The sequence below is a fragment of the Macrotis lagotis genome, chromosome 1, assembly GCF_037893015.1.
Source record: "Macrotis lagotis isolate mMagLag1 chromosome 1, bilby.v1.9.chrom.fasta, whole genome shotgun sequence".
Taxonomy (NCBI): Eukaryota; Metazoa; Chordata; class Mammalia; order Peramelemorphia; family Peramelidae; genus Macrotis; species Macrotis lagotis.
The window spans coordinates 925,562,859-925,582,117 of NC_133658.1; the positions used below are offsets into that span (position 1 = coordinate 925,562,859).

General features: G+C 42.2%; 1 protein-coding gene across 2 annotated transcripts in view; it reads left to right on the forward strand.

The window, feature by feature from the left end:
• Positions 1–11,293, forward strand: part of LOC141510071 (NACHT, LRR and PYD domains-containing protein 14-like) — a 28,879-nt gene extending 17,586 nt beyond the window's left edge. For both annotated transcript variants that reach the window (XM_074220064.1, XM_074220065.1), the window contains exons 8-12: positions 6,620–6,790; positions 8,523–8,693; positions 9,026–9,196; positions 9,941–10,111; positions 10,968–11,293. In XM_074220064.1, the coding sequence (XP_074076165.1) occupies positions 6,620–6,790; positions 8,523–8,693; positions 9,026–9,196; positions 9,941–10,111; positions 10,968–11,109 (826 nt within the window). In that variant the 3' untranslated portion in view covers positions 11,110–11,293. The remainder of the gene's footprint in view (positions 1–6,619; positions 6,791–8,522; positions 8,694–9,025; positions 9,197–9,940; positions 10,112–10,967) is intronic.
• The last annotated feature ends 7,966 nt before the right edge of the window (positions 11,294–19,259 follow it).

A 19,259-nucleotide genomic window follows, 5' to 3' on the forward strand; every position in this document is an offset into this window, starting at 1 on the left:
TTGCCCTCTTTTAAGTTTCTCTTTTTGACTCCTTTTGGTAGTTTAATGTAAAGAGGAAAAAAGAGCTTCCTGAGTCACTTCTCCCTTTGAACATATTAGGGTGATTTGAATTCCCCTCCTTAAAACATTGAGGCAGTGTGGAATAAATTTGCCCTTAAAGCCAGCAAGATGTAACTTGAATAAGTCCCTTGACTTGCTAGTGTTCTGCTTAGGCAGTTCTCTAAGGCTTAAATGCAGTGAAGTCTTAAATTGGTAGGAGTTTCCTGTACCAAAGAAACTGCAGGTCCAGTTCCTATCCTTATACACGTTTTTAAAATGCTGAATCCAGACCTTCATTTGTTCATGTAAGATGTGATTGTGAGAGGTTATTCCTCCTTGCTCAGTGATTTCCCTCATTTGTATGACTTTGCTGCTGACTTCTTTCAATCATCTTGCATCTTCTGAGTGGTAACTATGACGTAACACTATCAATTCAATCTTGAAATGCAAATAGTTTACCAGTACAAAGCACATTTTTTTGTAATAGTTGTAAAAGTTACAAGGAGGCAGATTGCATATAATTATAAGCAAGAATTTCTGAACACATAATGATCTTGAAGAGATTCCTTCATTGAATCGTGACCCCTTCTAAGAGTACGGTAGACCTGCAAATGAGATGACAAATTCAGATTTTTTTGATGTCTGTTTGGAAATGCATTGGTTAAGACAACTCCACAAAGCAGCAATAACTATCTCTTAGCTCTCAGACTTTTTTGCTATGAGCTGCTTTTAAATTAGGATGTGAAAGTTTTTACAGAATCACATTTGACTTTTTGGCAGCACCTAAATGTAGAAATAATTTTTAAAGTCTCTATTTGTGTTTCATTCTACCAGAGCCAAAAACCAGAGAGGGTTACCTTCCAAGTTGAAGATGACACCCAATAATGTTCCCAAGTCAAATAGGCTAGTGTTTGTTTCCTCTATGGACTTTTGAATTTCAGGTTTTATTTTGGGGGACACAAGAAATTTAATGACTTAATAAACTATATCCCTGAAGTTACTTTGAATGGGATTTCTCTTTGTAGCCCTTTCTGCTGCATCTTGCTAGGCATATATAGAAATGTTGAGGATTTATGAGGGTTTATTTTATATCCTGCAACTTTGCTAAAGTTGCTAATTATTTCTAATAGTTTTTTAGATGACTTTTTGGAATTTTCATGTCATCTGCAAAGAGTGAGAGTTTTGTCTCTTCCTTCCTTATTCTAATTCCTTCGTTTTCTTTTTCTTCTCTTACTACTGAAGCTAACATTTCTAATACAATAGTGAATAGTAGTGGTGATAATGGGCATCCTTGTTTCACCCCTGATCTTATTGGGAATGTCTCTAGCCTATCCCCATTGCATATAATGCTTGTTGATGGTTTCAGATAGATACTGTTTATTATTCTAAGGAACAGTCCATTTATTTCTACACTCTCTAGTGCTTTTAGCAGGAATGGGTGCTGTATTTTGTCAAAAGATTTTTCAGTATGTATTGATTATAATCATGATTTCTGATAGGTTTGCTATTGATATAATTAATTTACACTGACAGTTTTCCTAATATTGAACCAACCCTGCATTCCTGGGATAAATCTTACTTGGTCATAATGAATTATCCTAGTGATAACTTGTAGTTGTTTTGCTAAGATTTTATTTAAGATTTTTGCATCTATATTCATCAGGGAGCTAGGTCTATAATTTTCTTTCTCTGTTTTAACTCTTACTGGTTTAGGTATCAGCACCATATTGGTGTCATAGAAAGAGTTAGGCAGAGTTCTGTCTTCACCTTTTTCCCAAATAGTTTATATAGACTTGGAACCAATTGTTCCTTGAATGTTTGATAGAATTCACTTGTGAATCCATCTGGCCCTGGAGATTTTTTTCTTAGGGAGTTCAGTAATGACTTGTTGAATTTCTTTTTCTGAGTTAGAGTTATTTAGGTATTTAATTTCCTCTTCATTTAACCTGGGCAGCTTATATTTTTCTAACTATTCATCCATTTCATTTAGATTATCAAATTTTTTGGTAAAGAGTTGGGCAAAATAATTCCAAATTATTACTTTAATTTCCTCCTCATTGGTAGTGAGTTCTCCTTTTTTCATTTATGATACTAGCAATTCGGTTTTCTTATTTTTTTTAATCAAATTGACCAGAGGTTTATCAATTTTATTGAGTTTTTTTTTCATAAAACCAGCTCTTGGTTTTATTGGATATCATAGTTTCAAGAAATTGTACAAGTTAAGTGCATAGATTTCTTAGAACCATTTCCACAAATCAAAGTGCAATTAGATGGAATCAACTGATCAACTCCTAAAAGAAACCCCTCCAAAGGAAAACTTCCAGGAATATTATGGCCAAATTTCAGAGCTCCAAAATCAAGGAAAAATTACTGCAAGCAGCAGAAAGAAAAAAAAATCAAGTCCTGAGTAACCAAGATAAAGATCACACAGGAATAAGCAGTCATCATTTTATTTATTTTTTTTTAGGGTTTTTTTTTTTTTGCAAGGCTAATGGGGTTAAGTGGCTTGCCCAAGGCCACATGGCTAGGTAATTATTAAGTGTCTGAGACCAGATTTGAACCCAGGTACTCCTGACTCCAGGGCTGGTACTTTATCCACTGTGCCACCTAGCCGCCCTCAGTCATCACTTTAAAGGAGCAGAGAGCTTGGAATATGTAATTCCAGAAAGCAAAAGATGTGGGCCCACAACCAAGAATAACTTAACTGACAAAACTGAATCTACAAGGGCGGCTAGGTGTGTGAGAAGTGATTTATAATTGTTTTCAAAAAGATTGTGAGTGTGTCTTGGCAAATAGACTCCCAAATATTTTACATTGTCTGAGGTTACTTTGGGATTTCTCTTTCTAGCTCTTCCTGCTGTTTCTTGCTAGACATATATAGAAAAGTTGAGGATTTATGAGGGTTTATTTTATAACCTGCAACTTTGCTAAAATTGTTAATTGTTTTCAGTAGTTTTTTTAGATGATTTCTTGGGATTCTCTAGGTAGAACATCATGTCATCTGCGAAGAGTGAAGAGTTTTGTCTCTTCCTTCCCAATTCTAATTCCTTCAATTTCTTTTTCTTCTCTAATTGCTGATGCTAACATTTCTAATACAATATTGAATAATAGTAGTGATAATGGGCACCCTTGTTTCACCCCTGATCTTATTGGGAATGCCTCTAGCCTCTCCCCATTGAATGTAATGCTTGTTGATGGTTTCAGATAGATACTGCTAATTATTTTAAGGAACAGTCCATTTATTCCTACACTCTATAGTGTTTTTAATAGGAATGGATGCTATATTTTGTCAAAAGCTTTTTCAGCATCTATTGATATGATCATATGATTTCTGATAGGTTTGTTGTTGATATAATTGAGTATACTAACAGTTTTCCTAATGTTGAACCAACCCTGCATTCCTGGAATAAATCCTACTTGATCATAATGTATTATCCTAGTGATGACTTGTTGTAGTCGTTTTGCTAAGATTTTATTTAGGATTTTTGCGTCTTTCTCTGTTTTAACTCTTCCTGGTTTAGGTAACAGTACCATATTGGTTTCATAGAAAGAGTTAGGCAGAGTTCCATCTTTCCCTATTTTTCCAAAGAGTTTATATAGGATTGGAATCAATTGTTCCTTAAATGTTTGGTAGAATTCACTTGTGAATCCATCAGGCCCTGGAGATTTTTTTTTAGGGAATTCAATAACAGCTTGTTGAATTTCTTTTTCTGAGATAGGGTTGTTTAGGTATTTAATCTCTTCATTTAACCTGGGCAACTTATATTTTTGTAACTATTCATCCATTTCACTTAGATTATCAAACGTATTGGCATAGAGTTGGGCAGAATAATTTCAAATTATTACTTTAATTTCCTCCTCATTGGTGGTGAGTTCACCTTTTTTATTTATAATACTAGCAATTTGGTTTTCTTTTTTAATCAAATTGACCAGAGGTTTATCAATTTTATTGGTTTTTTTTCATAATACCAACTTTTGGTTTTATTTATTAATTCAATAGTTTTTTGCTTTCGATTTTATTAATTTCTCCTTTAATTTTTAGAATTTCTAATTTGGTATTTGATTGGGGATTTTTAATTTGTTCTTTCTCTAATTTTTTTAGTTGCATGTTTAGTTCATTGATTTCCTCTTTCTCCAATTTATTCATATAAGCATTTTAGAGCTATAATATATCCCCTGAGAGTTGCTTTGAATGAATCCCATAGGTTTTGGTATGTTGTTTCATTATTATCATTATCTAGGATAAAATGGTTAATTCTTTCTTTAATTTGTTTTTTGGTCCACTCATTTTTTAAAACGAGGTTATTCAGTTTCCAATTTGTTCTGGGTCTATATCTCCTTGGCCCAGTATTGCATATGACTTTTCTTGCATTGTGATCTGAGAAAGATGTATTCACTATTTCTGCCTTTCTGCAGTTGATCATTAGGTTTTTATGTCCCAGTACATGGTTAATTTTTGTATAAGTTCCATGTACTGCAGAGAAAAAGGTATATTCCTTTCTATCCCCATTCAATTTCCTCCATAAGTCTACCATATCTAATTTTTCTAACAATCTATTTACCTCCCTAATTTCTTTCTTGTTTGTTTTATGATTCGACTAGTAGAGTTTTGTTGTCTATGTCTTCCTGTAGTTCTTTCAGCTTCTCCTCTAAGAATCTGGGTGCTGTGTCCCACTGGGTGCATATATATTCAATATTGAAATGAGTTTATTGTCTATGGTACCTTTTAGGAGGATAAAGTTTCCTTCCTTATCTCTTTTAAAGCTATCTATTTTTGCTGCTGCTTTCTCTGAGATAAGCATTGCTATCCCTGTTTTTTTTTACTTCAGCTGAAGCAAAATATATTTTGCTCCAACCTTTTACCTTTACTCTATATGTATCTCTCTGCTTCAAATGAGTTTCTTGTAAGCAGCATATTGTAGGATTCTGTTTTTTAATCCACTCTGCTATTTACTTACGTTTTAAGGGAGAGTTCATCCCATTCACATTCAAGGTTATGATTACTAATTCTTTATTGCTCTCTGTGCTATCTTCCGTTTGTATTTTTCCCCCTTTCCCCCCTTTTATCCATATTCCCCAGTATTTTGTTTCTGAATACCACCCCCTTCAGTGTATTTGCCCTCCTATATCACACCCTCCCCTTTCTTTCCCCTTTCCCTTTTTCCCTTTTCCCTTCCCTTCCATTTGTTATTTCCCCCTCTCCCCTTCCCTTTCTCCATCCCCCCTCCCCTTTTCCCCTTTTAATACTTGAAAGGTTAGATATTTTATAAGTTAACTGAGTATGTGTAGGTTGACTTTAAGCCAAGTCTGATGAGAAGAAGATTCAGGTGTTTCTCCTCTGCTCCCTTCTTCCGCTCTATTACCATTCATGTGATAGATGGGGAAGAGATCAGGAGACTTTAGAACTGTGCCTGTCTTCTCTCCGCCATCTTGGCTGGAAGTCGCAAAACATACTCTTAAGGATTTAGAGCAACTCTTTTTGGTGGCAAAGAATTGGAAAAGAGGTTTACCCATCAGTTGGGAAATAGCTAAACAAATTAGAGCTTTTCAGTGTGATGGAACACATTGGTGCTATAATGAAGAGGATGGAACCAAGAAGACAATTGATAGAATAACGATACTGTGAAGATAATCAATTTTTAGGATTTGTATCATTATCAACCACAATTCTAGAAAACTAATGATGAGACTTTTTTGGGATATGGCTAATTTGGAAATTTGTTTTGTTTGATTACACATGTTCGTATTCTGGGTTTTCTTTTTCTTACTGTCTTTGAGAGGGAGGAGTCGATGGGGCAAAGAAAAGGTGAGTTTTTGCTGACTGAAAAAGAAATCAAAAAAGAAGACAACAGGACAGTTACCACTTGATTACATAATAGCCAATGTTCTGAAAACAGGGAAGAGAACAGAGCCATCACCTGTAGATCAGTGAATCTTGATTTTGATTCTGGAAAATTCTTACATCATTCAAAGTCTGGTTGGCAGAAATCTAGACTAGGAAGCTGTTTTGACAAGGAGCTGGTTTGGCTTCTCCAAGAACAGGCTCCACAGACTCACTCATTTTCTTTTTTGACAGAGATAGAGAAGGCTATGCATTGAGGATCCTGGGATTGTAGCCAAGCTTTTGATAAGCTATCTCAGGCTCTTCTTGTGAATCAGATATAGAAGTGCACTAGATAGCACAGTCCATGGCAGCTTGGATGGACAGGCTCATAAACCTTCATGGTTGCATCTGACCCTCTTAATTTTACAGATGAAGAAACTGAGACCCAGTGAGTGCCATCCAGGGTCTCTGGTCTTTCTCTTTGAACCCCAACTGAAGTAAGTCCAGAGAAGGACAGGGATAGGGGAGGTCCTGGGACTGGAATGAAATAGTGGATATCAGCAACCAAAGGAGATTGGTATGAGAAGCGGGGGCAGGGGGCTCCCTGTCACCTCCTCCCCTACACCTTGCATCATAATGGATGTCCACTTAGGAAGTGTTCCCTCTCCTGGAACCTTTTCTCATTTTTTCATTGTCCCCTTCCCTAGCAGAATGCCCAGAGTTATTTCCCATCTCTTGTTTGTGTGTCTCTTGCAGGTTGGCAGGATGTGGCTTGACAGAAAATGGTTGTCAGGATCTCTCTGCTGCTCTTACCTCCAACCGGAATTTGACTCATCTGTGCCTGGCCCACAACAGCCTTCGGGATGAGGGTGTGAAGATTCTGAGTATGGCTTTGAAATGTCCTGAGTGCCCTATTCAGAGATTGACGTAAGGCCCCAGTGGTCTTGTTGATATGGTGGCTCTCTTCTGGGGGGGGGTCTTGGGTGACCTTGTCAGGGAGGGGACCAGAGGATCATTTTCTTAAATGCTGTTTGTTCTCATCTATGAGAATAGGAGGGCATATTCCTTCCCTCTTAACCCCTACCCCCCCACCACACACACTGCTTTGTACCTCTCAGTCCTCATGATGTCATTGTGGGGTGATGTGATATGGGAGGTAGAGTGTTGCCCTGGCAAGCTAGAGTATGCTGAGGAGCAGAGAAAGAGAGGAGAGAAGGGCAGGGAGGGAGGGGGACATTTTTCTTTCTTAAATTTTATTTTTCCAATTACTATGAAATGTTTTTCACCATTTATCTATTTGCAAATGTATGAGTCCCACATTTTTCTAGCACCCTCCTTTCCCTCCCCATGGTGGCCAACAGTCTGGTAAAAGTTTTACATGTGCATTTGTGTTAGGAATTAGAACTAAGAGAAAGAAAAACAGGAGGTAAGAAGGAAAAATAGAAGAAAAGTTTTGGGGGGTTTTTTTTGCAAGGCAAATGGGGTTAAGTGGCTTGTCCAAGGACACACAGCTAGGTAATTATTAAGTGTCTGAGACCGGATTTGAACCCAGGTACTCCTGACTCCAGGGCTGGTGCTTTATCCACTGCACCACCTAGCCACCCCGAAGAAAAGTTTTCAACATGTGATCATAGTATCTATTCAGATCCCATGGTTTTGCCCTCTGGATATGGATGGCATTGGCCATAGCAGGTCCCTCAGGGTTGTCCATGAATGAGGAAGATAATTTTTTAACCCATGGCTTGTTCCAGGTGCTAAGCTCTGGGGAGGCAGCTCCAAATGAGCTGGAACCAAAGTGGAATTTGGGGCTGGGGCCAGGAGGACAAAGGGACTAGCAGGAGGGAGGGAAGGAATGGGAGTAGAAGAGTCAGGGCCCCAGGGGAGGGACAAAGATGGGAATGGGGAACCAAGGACTACTTAGCCTGGTGATCTCTGGGATTCCCCTCTCTCTGTGTGTGGTTGAGAGCAAGGTGCCCTCTTGGCTTGACAGTAGTGAACTGTATTCTCTGAATCCTGCAGCCTCTGTGATGGCATCCTGTTTCCTGGGCCCTTGCTGACTCCCATACACTTTCTCTCTCTCTCTCATTCTGCTGCCAGTTATTTGTTGCTCATAAAGTTTGATCATTTTTGTAAGGGTCTCTCTGGCTGCTCAGGACAGACTCAGGTAGGAGTCCATTGCCTTCTGTTGACATGGAACCTGCAGTCCAGAATGGCCATATAGGCTTGGTCTTTGGCTTCTCTGGAGTGAAGTTCCTCTCTGGGAAGGCCCCCTTCTGTGGCACCCAGTGCTTTCACAGACTCCATTATATTTTCCCACCTTTCTAGAGGCTGTTTTGACCTTTTCCCTTCCTGAAACCTTGTAGTGGGTCTGGCCTCAGGAGGTTTGAACTGAGGTTGTGGAAAGGGGGTAGGTGCCAGGGGGCAAGGGTTAGAAAACTCCCTGACAGTGAGAGCAAACCAGCAGGGGACCTGACTGCACCGAGCCCCATCCCCAGCCTCCCCCACAGAGCCTTCCTAAAGGGGGCCTTTCCCAAGGCTGCCATTGATGGACTCGGGAGGGGGGAGACACGGTGACCTGAGCTAGGGGGCTGCCAGGATAAGTAGGCCTGGGTGCGTGTGCATGCATTCATGAGTCTGTGTCTCCATCCGTGTCCCCCAGGTTGTGGAGCTGTGGTCTCACTTCTGTGGGCTGCCAGGATATCTCTGCTGCACTCCTCAGCAACAAGAACCTCACTCACCTGGATCTGGGGGAGAATGACCTTGGAGATGAGGGCATGAAGCTGCTGTGTGCAGCCTTGGGGCAGCAGCAATGTAACCTGCAAGCTTTGGAGTAAGTCCTGGCTCTTCTGCAGTTATTTAGCACCTTGGGTATACAGATATGGGACGCATACTGGTGCTCCATGTCTTCAAAAGACTTGCTATTTAATGAGGGGGAGAGAATATGGGGACAAGTGGGTGATACTTTAACAATAACAGCAATAACATAATCATAGTACTCCCCAAGTGTTACCTCCCATAATCCTCACTGCACCTCAGGAGGTGATTTGATAGTTGAGGAAACTGAAGCAGACAGAAGAGAAGGGACTTGCCAGAGGCAGAATTTTACTGGGGCTGGTGGTGAACCCCACAGGATTCTCTGACCTAAGCGGACTTCCTCCACAGCACCTTGGTCTGCTTCCTCAGTGAGGCCTGCTGTCAGGCCATCTCAGACATGCTCATCCTCAACCAGAACCTGCAGAGCCTAAACCTGGGACACAACGCCATCAAAGACAATGGGGTCAAGCTGCTGTGCGAGGCCCTGAGACACCCTGATTGTCACCTCCAGAGACTTGGGTATGCCAGGGGTACTTTCTGTGGGGTTATGTCTGAGCTGAGGGGGGGAACAGAGCTCATCCTGGATGCTTTCCCTGTATACATCCACATACAGATGAGGTAGAAATAGCATCTCAGAACTGAAGGACCCTTGAGGGAAAGTAGGAAGAAAGTCCCTGGGTCTCTAGTAAGGAAGAGAGGGAAAGTCGAAGGTGATTCCAAGATCCCAAGACTGGGAAGTGGGCAACCTAGTTAATGTAAGTGGAGAAGCAATGGGGAGCCCCACCCAAGGTTAGCAGGAAGATGAGTTCATTGTCAGCTGGAAGGAGCTGTCCTGCAGGCTAAAGTAGACCCAGGCTGGAGGGAAGGGTCAGATGGTTGAGATCTGTATTTGGGAGAGGCCACAGTTGAAGTCTTAGGATTGATTGAACCTTCCAAGAGTGGGTAGAGAGAGAAGAGAGCCAAGGACATGGTGAGGAGAAGACAAGGAGTACCTGAGGAAGGAGGGAGAAGGACATCACAAAGAAGAGAGGGAGCTACTCAAGGGGAACAAGGAGCAAAAGACAGTATTCGTGGACTTGGACATGGACTTCATTAGTAGGGTCATCAGACAGATGGTGGCAAGGGGAACAAATACATTCTGAGTGGGGCCTCCCAGCACAGACATTCTGGGTCCCCTTTTCCTAGAGCTGGCCTCCCTGCCACTGAGTTCCCCTCTCTGGACCAGGGTCATTTTCACTTCCTCTGCTTGTCTCCCTCTGGTAGGCTGGAGAGATGCCAGCTCAACACTGCTTGCTGTCAGAATCTCTCCTCTGTTCTCCTCTGCAATTCGAGGCTGAGGAGTCTCAACCTAGCTCAGAATGCTTTGTGGGACGAAGGAGTGAGGCTGCTGTGCAAGGCCTTGGAAGAGCCTGAATGCAAACTACAGATCCTGGCGTAAGTGCACTCCAGGGAAGTATGATTTGGTTCTATCCTGGTGGGGGTAGGTCTCTCCAGGAACATCATCCTCCAATCCCTGGGTTCTGGGAACTACCCCAGCTGGACAGGGTCCCTGGCAGGTCCCAATGAGCAGAAAGAGAACTACTGACTGGCTCCAGACTATATCCAAAGTGGCTTCTGAGGGGCCCATACAACTTAGTGAGATGGGTCATAACAGGTTGATCCACCTGCCGATGACTGGCCACGGCTGTGAAGAAATAAAATCTGCACCTTTGGAGGGGCCTGTAGTGAAGCCTGCTGCCAGTTGTCCTGATAGCAGAGTGTGGTCACTGTAGTGGAGGCGCCTGGTTTCAGGGGAGGGGCTCTTGCCAGCCTTGGAGATCCAGAAGGCACTCAGTATTGGGCTGGGCTCCAGAGAAGACCTCTTGCCCAGTGAATGCCTAGGTTGTCATGTGCACTTTGGGTGAGAATGACCCACTGAAAAATTAAGAGTCCTGTCATTGTCCTTCAGGACTGCCCCACAGAGACACTGCTCCCATTGGACCTGGTGCTTCTGCTCTCACTTGAGCCCCCCCTTCTATATGACATGTGCCTAGAATTGGGGGGCAGAGCCTTGTCAACTGGGTCCCATACCTTCCTTACAAAGGAGGAAGCTGAGGCTCGATTGAGGAACGGACTCCCCAATGAATTCCCACAGAAAGGCCTGGGGCAAGGCAGGGATCCAAGAAGGAGGCAGGGGGGGCATTCCATGCTACAGATGCTCCCCAGTATTCAACATAGTGTCTATTAAATCCATGCTTCTTGCCCAGATCACACCTCCAAGGCACTGACACACTCTTTGCTCATTTCCCAGGTTGTGGAGGGAGGCATTCAGTGAGGATGCCCAGCGGATGCTGAAGGCCCTTGAGGAGAGCAAACCACAGCTGGTCATCACCAGCGACTGGTATAGTCACAATTCGGAGGAATATGGTTGGTCCTGGTGGCTAGAGACCTGACCGGCTGTGGCAGGGGTCTGTGGGACCAGCTGTGGGAGTCCCCGACCGGCGCCCATTGGACATCACCGGCTGCTTATGACAACTCTCCCACCAGTTTTCCATGCTCATGTGGTGCCCACATCCCTCTTCCCTCTGGGATGCCTTTGTGGTTGAATCAAATACAGACTGATTCTTTTTCTCTGCATTAGGTTTGCTTGTGATGAGTCTGTAGTAGTAAATGTTGGAAAGGTCGTGAGCCCTTCTAGTCCAGTTTGGACAGGCCTGCACACATGAACTCCAGGGGCTCCCAGTCAGACCAAGGATTCAGAGAGAATCATCAAGGCCAGCATTGGAGCCAGCTGGTCATTAGTCTGTGATGTGTGACTTCAGGACACTAATACCCTTCTCACCTCCACGGGGTTAGGGGACTGTGGGGCCTGCCCTTGGCACTGGAGGCAGTCAGTGGGTAGGTGTCAGTCCTCCAGGCATTAGCGTATCCCTGGTCAGATGGCACCATGGGAGCTTCTGGGCTCCAAAGATAGGGTTAGGACAGTTTCTGAAATGCCCTTGAGAAGCTCAGACACTGGAGAGTAAATACAAAATTGGCAGAAAACCCGTGGCCCAACCTGTTAAGCTCTGGGCTTCCCCTGACCTGGCTTGTGCCTAGGACTCGCTCTTCTCCTCTTGAGCTCCTATCTCCACGAGTGAAGGCCCCAGATCTGCCCCTGAGAAATCTCAGAATACAGTAGTTTGTCTAGGTTTTCTCTAATGGAGATAAAAGAACCTGATGATGTACTTTGATAAGGGACAACCCATATTTCATCTACAGAAAAGTCAAGGAGTCATTAGGAACCTCTAAATAGCCAGGATGATTTGCCCTTCATGTAAGGGTGATCCTTCAAGGTCAACAGCACCCTGTCTTTTGGACTCTTCCCCCCCACCCCCGACTCAAGGCAAATTAGTATGGGCCTCCTAGAAGGGCAACCAACCCTTTTGTCCCAAAGATAGTAAGTGTGTGAATTCATTCTTCAGGAAATCCTACTTGGAGTGGTTTGATGGGGAATCTCATGAGTCACATTGATTCCAAAGACACATTCCATATTCCGCCTTATGGCATTATCCTAAACACTTGAATTCTCTGCAGCAACTGAGTGAATGTGGGACAGACCTGTGCTACCCGGATAAATCATGGAAAGATTTTGCTCCCCCATGTTGTGACTTTTACCCTCTGGCTTCCAAGATTGTATTTTTCCATCCTACTCTTTCTGGAAGATGATCCAGGAGGCAGGTTCTGGAACTTAGGCCACTTGGACCAAGTGCCTCTCCCATGGCTACCATCTTGTGGCCTTCCCACAGCCTGAACTTGAGTTCATGAACTCTACTTTGAGGCTACAGGAACTGAAAACAGGGCTCATATGCAAACTCTGCCTCACATAGCTTTGTCTTGCTCCTCCAGGCCTTCTCATTCTTCCCTCCCCATAGAACCTCAGTCTGTTTTTATCTTTATCTAGCAAAAGATTTTTGGGGAAGAAGGCAAAGGAGTCAGAAAGGCTCAATCCTCAGACCTTTTGTACAGCAACTCCTAGAGAAGAAGCCAATGACCATCCCAGTTCAGTGCCACCATCGCAGAAAGGGAAGCCACCACTGGCCCTCTCCCTGGGAGTTGTCGGTGGGTGTATGTGTTCACTCTTCAACGGAAGAGGGGCCATCGGTACCAAGCAAAATTTCATCATCCCTGCCCCCCACATATAGGCAGTTTGGAGGCTTATACAGAAAGGAAGGGCTGCTTGGATCTTGAAAGGGGATCATTGTCATGTCAGCTTTTTCTCATTTAAGAGAAAATGGTCTCCAATTGGAAAATTTTGTGGTAAGTCAGTGGCCATGCCAGAAAAATGAAAGTGCCATCCAATAGGCAAGTGTTTGTTTTACATAAACTAATTTTTCCAATTAAATGTAAAAACAATTTTAACAAAATTTTGAGTTTCCTGATGGAGTCTGAATACAGAAACACCCTATTTTCACTTAAAAATTTTGTGTGTTTTTGTTTTTGATCTGTCCCCTTTCGCATCATGTGTAAGAGAAATGTTTTGCATGATGACACATTTCTAACCTGTATCAAATTGTTTACTATCTTAGGAGGGAGGAGAAAATTTGGAACTAAGTTCCAAATTCTCCCCCTCCTTGAGAAGGCAAGTGATTTGATATAGGTTATACATGCAAAACATTTCCCTATTAGTCATGTTATGGAAAATATGAAAAATCAAAACTAAAAGTTTTTTAAAAGTCTGCTTCAATCTACATGCACCGAGTTCTTGCAGGCCTTTCTCTGGAGGTGGGTAGCATTTTTCATGAGTCCTTTGGCATTGTCATGGTTCATTGTATTGCTACTAAGAAGTCATTCACAGCTGATTATTTGACAGTATTTGTTCACTTGCCATTCAGTTTCAGTTGTGTCCAACTCTTTGTGACCACATTGTGGGGTTTTCCCGGCAGAGACACTGGACTGGTTTGCCATTTTCTTCTTCAGCTTATTTTCTAGATGAGTAACCTGAATCCATCAGGATTCAGTGACTTGCCCAGGGTCACACAGCTAGGAAGTGGGCGAGGCTAGATCGGAACTCAGGAAGATTAGTTTTTCTGACTCCAGGCCCCAGTGCTCTGTGCACAATGGCCCCACTTAGCTGCCCCTTCACTTGGTAACTACCTTTTCCAGGTTTTTCTGAAATTTACCTGCCCATTACTACTTTGAGCCCAATAGGCAAATTCCATGACTTGTTCAGTTATTCCCTCATAGATGGGCATCCCCTCATTTTCAATTCTTTGCCATACAAAAAGAGCGGCTATAAATATTTTGTACATATGGCTCTTTCCCCCCTTTTTTAATCTCTTTGGGATACAGACTTAGTAGTGCTATTGCTAGATCAAAGGGGATACACAGTTAGATGGCCTTTTGGGCATAGTAACAAATTGCTCTCCAGAAAGTTTGGATCCATTCACACAGTCAAGTATTAAGTATCACCTTGGTCTGGCACTGTCATGGTAACCACAGGTAGAATTTGAAATTCAATAAATCTAGGAGGTTTTTAGGGATGAGTTAATTGAATGTTTGACCAAATATAGCACGCTCATTTTTAAAGTTGATCATTTTGTATGGCCTGCAAATGATGTTATAGATATCCAGATGGTCCTTGGCAGAAAAAAAGCTATGGGGGGGGGGTTAGAAGTCCCCCCAAAATTCCATGTGCTTAAAAATTTTTTTGAACAATAATATGAAAACCCACTTTTTCTTTCCTCATTCAAGAGAAAGAAAACCAGAAACTTTGTACCAAACCTGCCTGGTCAAGCCAAACCAATTCTGGCCCCAACCTTGCCTTAGAACCCATCACCTCTGGCCAGAAGAGGGTTTGAACAGAGTCTTTGTCTTTCAAAGTTGTTTACAGTATTGTTGTCACTGTTTGAATTGCCCTGGTTCTTCTCACTTCACTCTGCATCCATTCATACAAATCTTTCCAAGGTTTCTTTGAAACCCTCCCCCTACTCATTTCTTAGATCATAAGATTATTCTATCCCATGCATGCATCATATGTTCAGTTATTCCCCAATGTGTGAGCACTCTGCTTAAGTTCCCAGTTCTTTGCCTCTACCAATACAGCTAATAAAAGTATTTTTGTATGTCCCTTCTTTGATCACTGCAGTTTTGGGAGATCAACAGCATTTCTATATACTGCCTACTAACTGTATTTCCCCCCAAATAAGACCAGGTCTTAAGTTAATTTTTGCTCCAAAAGACAAATTAGACCTTATTTTCAGTGGATATCATTTTTTTATGTACAACAATTTACATTTATTCAAATACAGTCATCTAATGAAAAAACATAACTCAGGATTTAGAAATCCTGAATTTCAGTCTGAATTTCTTGCGACACCATTTCGTACAGAATTAATGGCCTCAATTTTAATGTGGAGCAATAGAGCTCTCCTTAAATGAGCACTTACTGTCCATGTAGCCTGCTCATAGTGCCTTGGCAACACAGCTGTCAGTGATTTTAGCCCAAGTCTCAATCTCATTAAAGATTTTATTTGAGTTTTACAATTTTTCCCTCAATCTTACTTCCCCCCCCCCTCACAGAAAGCAATCTGTCAGTCTTTGTTTCCATGTTGTACATCAATCCAAATTGAGTGTGATGAGAGAGAAATCATATCCTTAAGGAAGAAACAAAGTATAAGAAAGAGCAAGATCAGACGATAAGAAATCTGTTTTTTTCAAGTCTCAATCTCTTGCAGGCTTGATGTCTAGGCTTGACGTCGCAAAGTTTCCACACTGATTTCTCTCCGTTCTAGTTTCAATATAATTATTGATTTCTGTGCACAAATGGTCCTTGAATGGCTGAGGCAGTCATTCCTGTGGGAATCATTATTTTACCTAATCTCTCTGCAAGGAAGGTTTTTATGTCTTTAGCTTGGCGAGTGCTAGCTGAATCCCAGACTAGCAGACTTCTTCACATCTTTTTTTTCACATCTTTTTTTTAGGTTTTTTTTTGCAAGGCAAATGGGGTTAAGTGACTTGCCCAAGGCCACACAGCTAGGTCATTATTAAGTGTCTGAGACTGGATTTGAACCCAGGTACTCTTGACTCCAGGGCTGGTGCTCTATCCACTGTGCCACGTAGCCGCCCCTAGCAGACTTCTTTGGCCACATGTTCAATCTTCTCTTTCTTGATCACAGTAATGATTAGAGCTAGAACTTTCTTTCTTTCCAGAAGTTATCAAATGTGCACTGTTGTGTCTATTTGGCAATGTTTTGAGTTCATCTGTTTACATAGGTGTTTACCTCTTGTTCAAAGACACTCGGGTATTTACAAATAATTATAATTTATTATAATATTTATTAATATTTTACAATTCAATTTGTTCATCATGTGTTGCAACAGATGTAATAAATGTGTCTTATCTGGCTGACTTTTCTTAACTGGGGCTTTGGGGCTAGAGCTTATGAGTATCCTGAAAAAAATGCCAAGTCTTATTTTTGGGGAAATAGGGTATCCAACACTCTGCTTAAATGTATTAACAAATACTTGATTCTCACAGCAACTTCAGCTATTTATGTGCTTGATTTTATATATGAAGAAACCGAGCAGGCTGAGGTGAGGCATTGACTTGCTCAAGATTGTACAGCTAGTGAGTTCAGGTCTATTTGACATTCCCAGTTCTTCTAGCATAGACCTAACAGTGGTATTGCACTGGGTCCAAGGTTATGTACAGTTTAATACATTGGACATAGAAACTCTCCTCAGGGAGAGGGATACGGGAGGGAGGCTTGAGAAGATGCTGCTAGAGGTTTTGAGAAAGTGTATTCTAAGCATGGATGTGGATCACAGTGATGGGGCGGGGGGTGGGGTGAATAACAAGCCTGGAGACTGGAAAGATGGGTTGGAGCCAAATTGGGGAGGGTTTAAAAAGCAAAACAGTGGTTTACAGTTTATCCTCGAGGCAGTAGTGAATTGTTGGGTTTACTGAGTAGGACGGTAAACTGCATTTAAGGAAAATCATTTTGGCAGCTTTGTAGAGAGTGAAGACTAGTGGTTTGTCCTTCATTCTCAAAGAGGACCAAAATGTCACTGTTAAAATCTTGCAGTGTCCCAATGTGGCTGATCAGATCAAAATGAGCTCAGAATACTCTACCACAGGTCGGACACAAATAGCCCACACGAACAACTGGGTGGATTCTCTAAACTTGCACATCTCAAGTTTCCTTTTGAGCTACTTCAATTCTGCCTTGCTCATAGAGCACAGCACCCACTGCTGAAGGCCTACCAGGTGCCAGCGTCTCCCATACTGCACAGTTAATTCCAAAATTCTTCAGACACTTAAGAGTGTCCCTGTATCACTACTTCTGACCCCTCCATGAGCACTTGCCCTGTATGAGTTCTTCAAAAACAGTCTTTCTGACAAGCATATGTATGATATTTGAGCAGGATAGGCTGCCCATTGTAGCTGTATTCTCTGTAGTAACTTTTGAATGCTTGGCAATTTAGCTTGAGAAAGGGCCTTAGTGGTTGGTATCTTATCCTACAGCTGCTCTTCAGAATCTTCCTCAGACAGTTTAAATGGAAACAATTGAGTTTTCTGGCTTGTCCATGCCTCACAGGCACATAGCGATGAGGTCAGTACCATGGCTCTGTAGACCTTTAGTTTGATAGTCAGTCTACTCCCTCTTCTCTCCCATGCTTTCTTTTATGTCTCCCAAATACTGAGTTAGTTCCTGACAATGTGTGTGTGTCCCTCATTATCATTGTGTACCTTCCTGGAAAGGACTCTGCCAAGGGAAGTGAACTTGACCACAGGACTCAAATCTGCTCCATTTGCTGTAATTGACGGTTCCACATAGGGATGGTGTGGTGCTGGCTGGTGGAACACTTTGGTTTTCTTGATATTTTTAGGCCAAAATTAACACAAGTAACAGAATCAATCCATACTTTGTTGTATCTCAGCTTCAGAGGCTGCATTGAGTGCACAATCTTCTGCAAACAAAGGCATGTACTTTGGTCGTGGCTTATAATCTTTTCAAGTGGAAGAATTTACCAGTAGTTGACCTTGATTCCATGTTTTTCTCATTGAAGTGGGAAGAAGCTTGATTGGGGAAGGCTATTGTGATCATCTGCGAGAGAGGTGATGAATTAGTTCATGGGGATGAGTTTATGAATAGAGAACAGGGATTACAAGTTGAGGTAAGGGAAGGAGCAAGATTTGGCAACTCTTGTTTGTATGGGTGAGGTGAAGGAATAGTGAGAAGGATAAATACCAGATGTTGGAAGGACAGTGGAGCCTTCAGCAGAAAGAGGGAAGTTTGGGAGAGGTTAGATTTGGGAGAGAAGAGCTCTGGTTTAGATTCGATGAGTTATACATCATTAATAAGCAGTTGAGGGAAATTCAAGCTCAGAGGAGATATGGGGGGTTTGTGATCGATTTTAATCTCTGAAGGTGGTGTCATCACAGTGGTGCCTGGATTTATGTTCCAGAGGCTTCAGGCAGCATTCTCTATGGCCTAAGGCACACAATAGAGACCCAACCTGATGGGTGGGAGCTCCAACTATGGGGATTTGTGTCCCAAGTAGGGCCAGAGTGGGCTAGACATTGGGTCATTTCAGAACTAGTTAAGACTTTGAATCTTCCAACTAGACCTTTTGGGGAGGCTAATGCTTCTGCTTCTTGATGTCATCCTCCTTGACCAACCATGTGGTTCTTGATCACTATGAGGACATTCCTCCAACTCCACTGACCAATGCTTGTGTTCTAGAAGCAAGAACAGATTGGAGAAATCAGTCAAGGTTGTTCTTCTAGGTTGCTTGAGGTTCTAGGAAAGGAACTCTTGGCTTTTTTGTATCATTGGCCCCTTTGCTGAGTCTGGTTAGTTTTAAAGGCCACCTCTCAGAGCCATGTTTGGTTGCCCATTCACAAATTGAAAGAAATGTTCAATATCGGGTTTGTAAAAATAGTGCTAAGTATTTCCAAGTTCATGGACCCCCTTAACTTTACCCTCAAATCCTTTGAGGATCCAATGGACCTCAGCACTAGAAGCTTGGCCTTACTGTAAAATGCAATGGATAGCTTAGCTTTTCTAGCCCAAAAGACTGGGAAGATTCACTGGTCTGAGGTAAAACCTGGAGTCACAAACTTTGGCTTAGACATAAAATTTAAATAAACCATTTCTATCTTTCTTTTTTTCTTTCTTTTGGTTTTTTCAAGGCAATAGGGTTAAGTGACAGCTAGGTAATTATTATCTGAGGTCACATTTGAACTCAGGTCCTTCTGACTCCAGGGCCAGTACTCTATCCACTGCACCACCTAGCTGCTCCTCTGTCTTACTTAAGAATACTGTTGGGTGGCTAGGTGGTGCAGTGGATAGAGCACTGGCCCTGGAGTCAGGAGGACCTGGGTTCAAATCCGGTCTCAGACACTTAATAATTACCTAGCTGTGTGGCCTTGGGCAAGCCACTTAACCCCATTTGCCTTGCAAAAAAAAAAAAACCCTAAAAAAAAAAGAGTCAAAGTGTCAAAGAATCGTGGGAATGATTCTACAGGTGCATTAGTTTACTCAGTTCCAGTGTCCTGGCCTCCCACTCTTGAGCTACTTTCCTAGTGGTACAAGAAATCTTTTTTGAGCAGAACCAA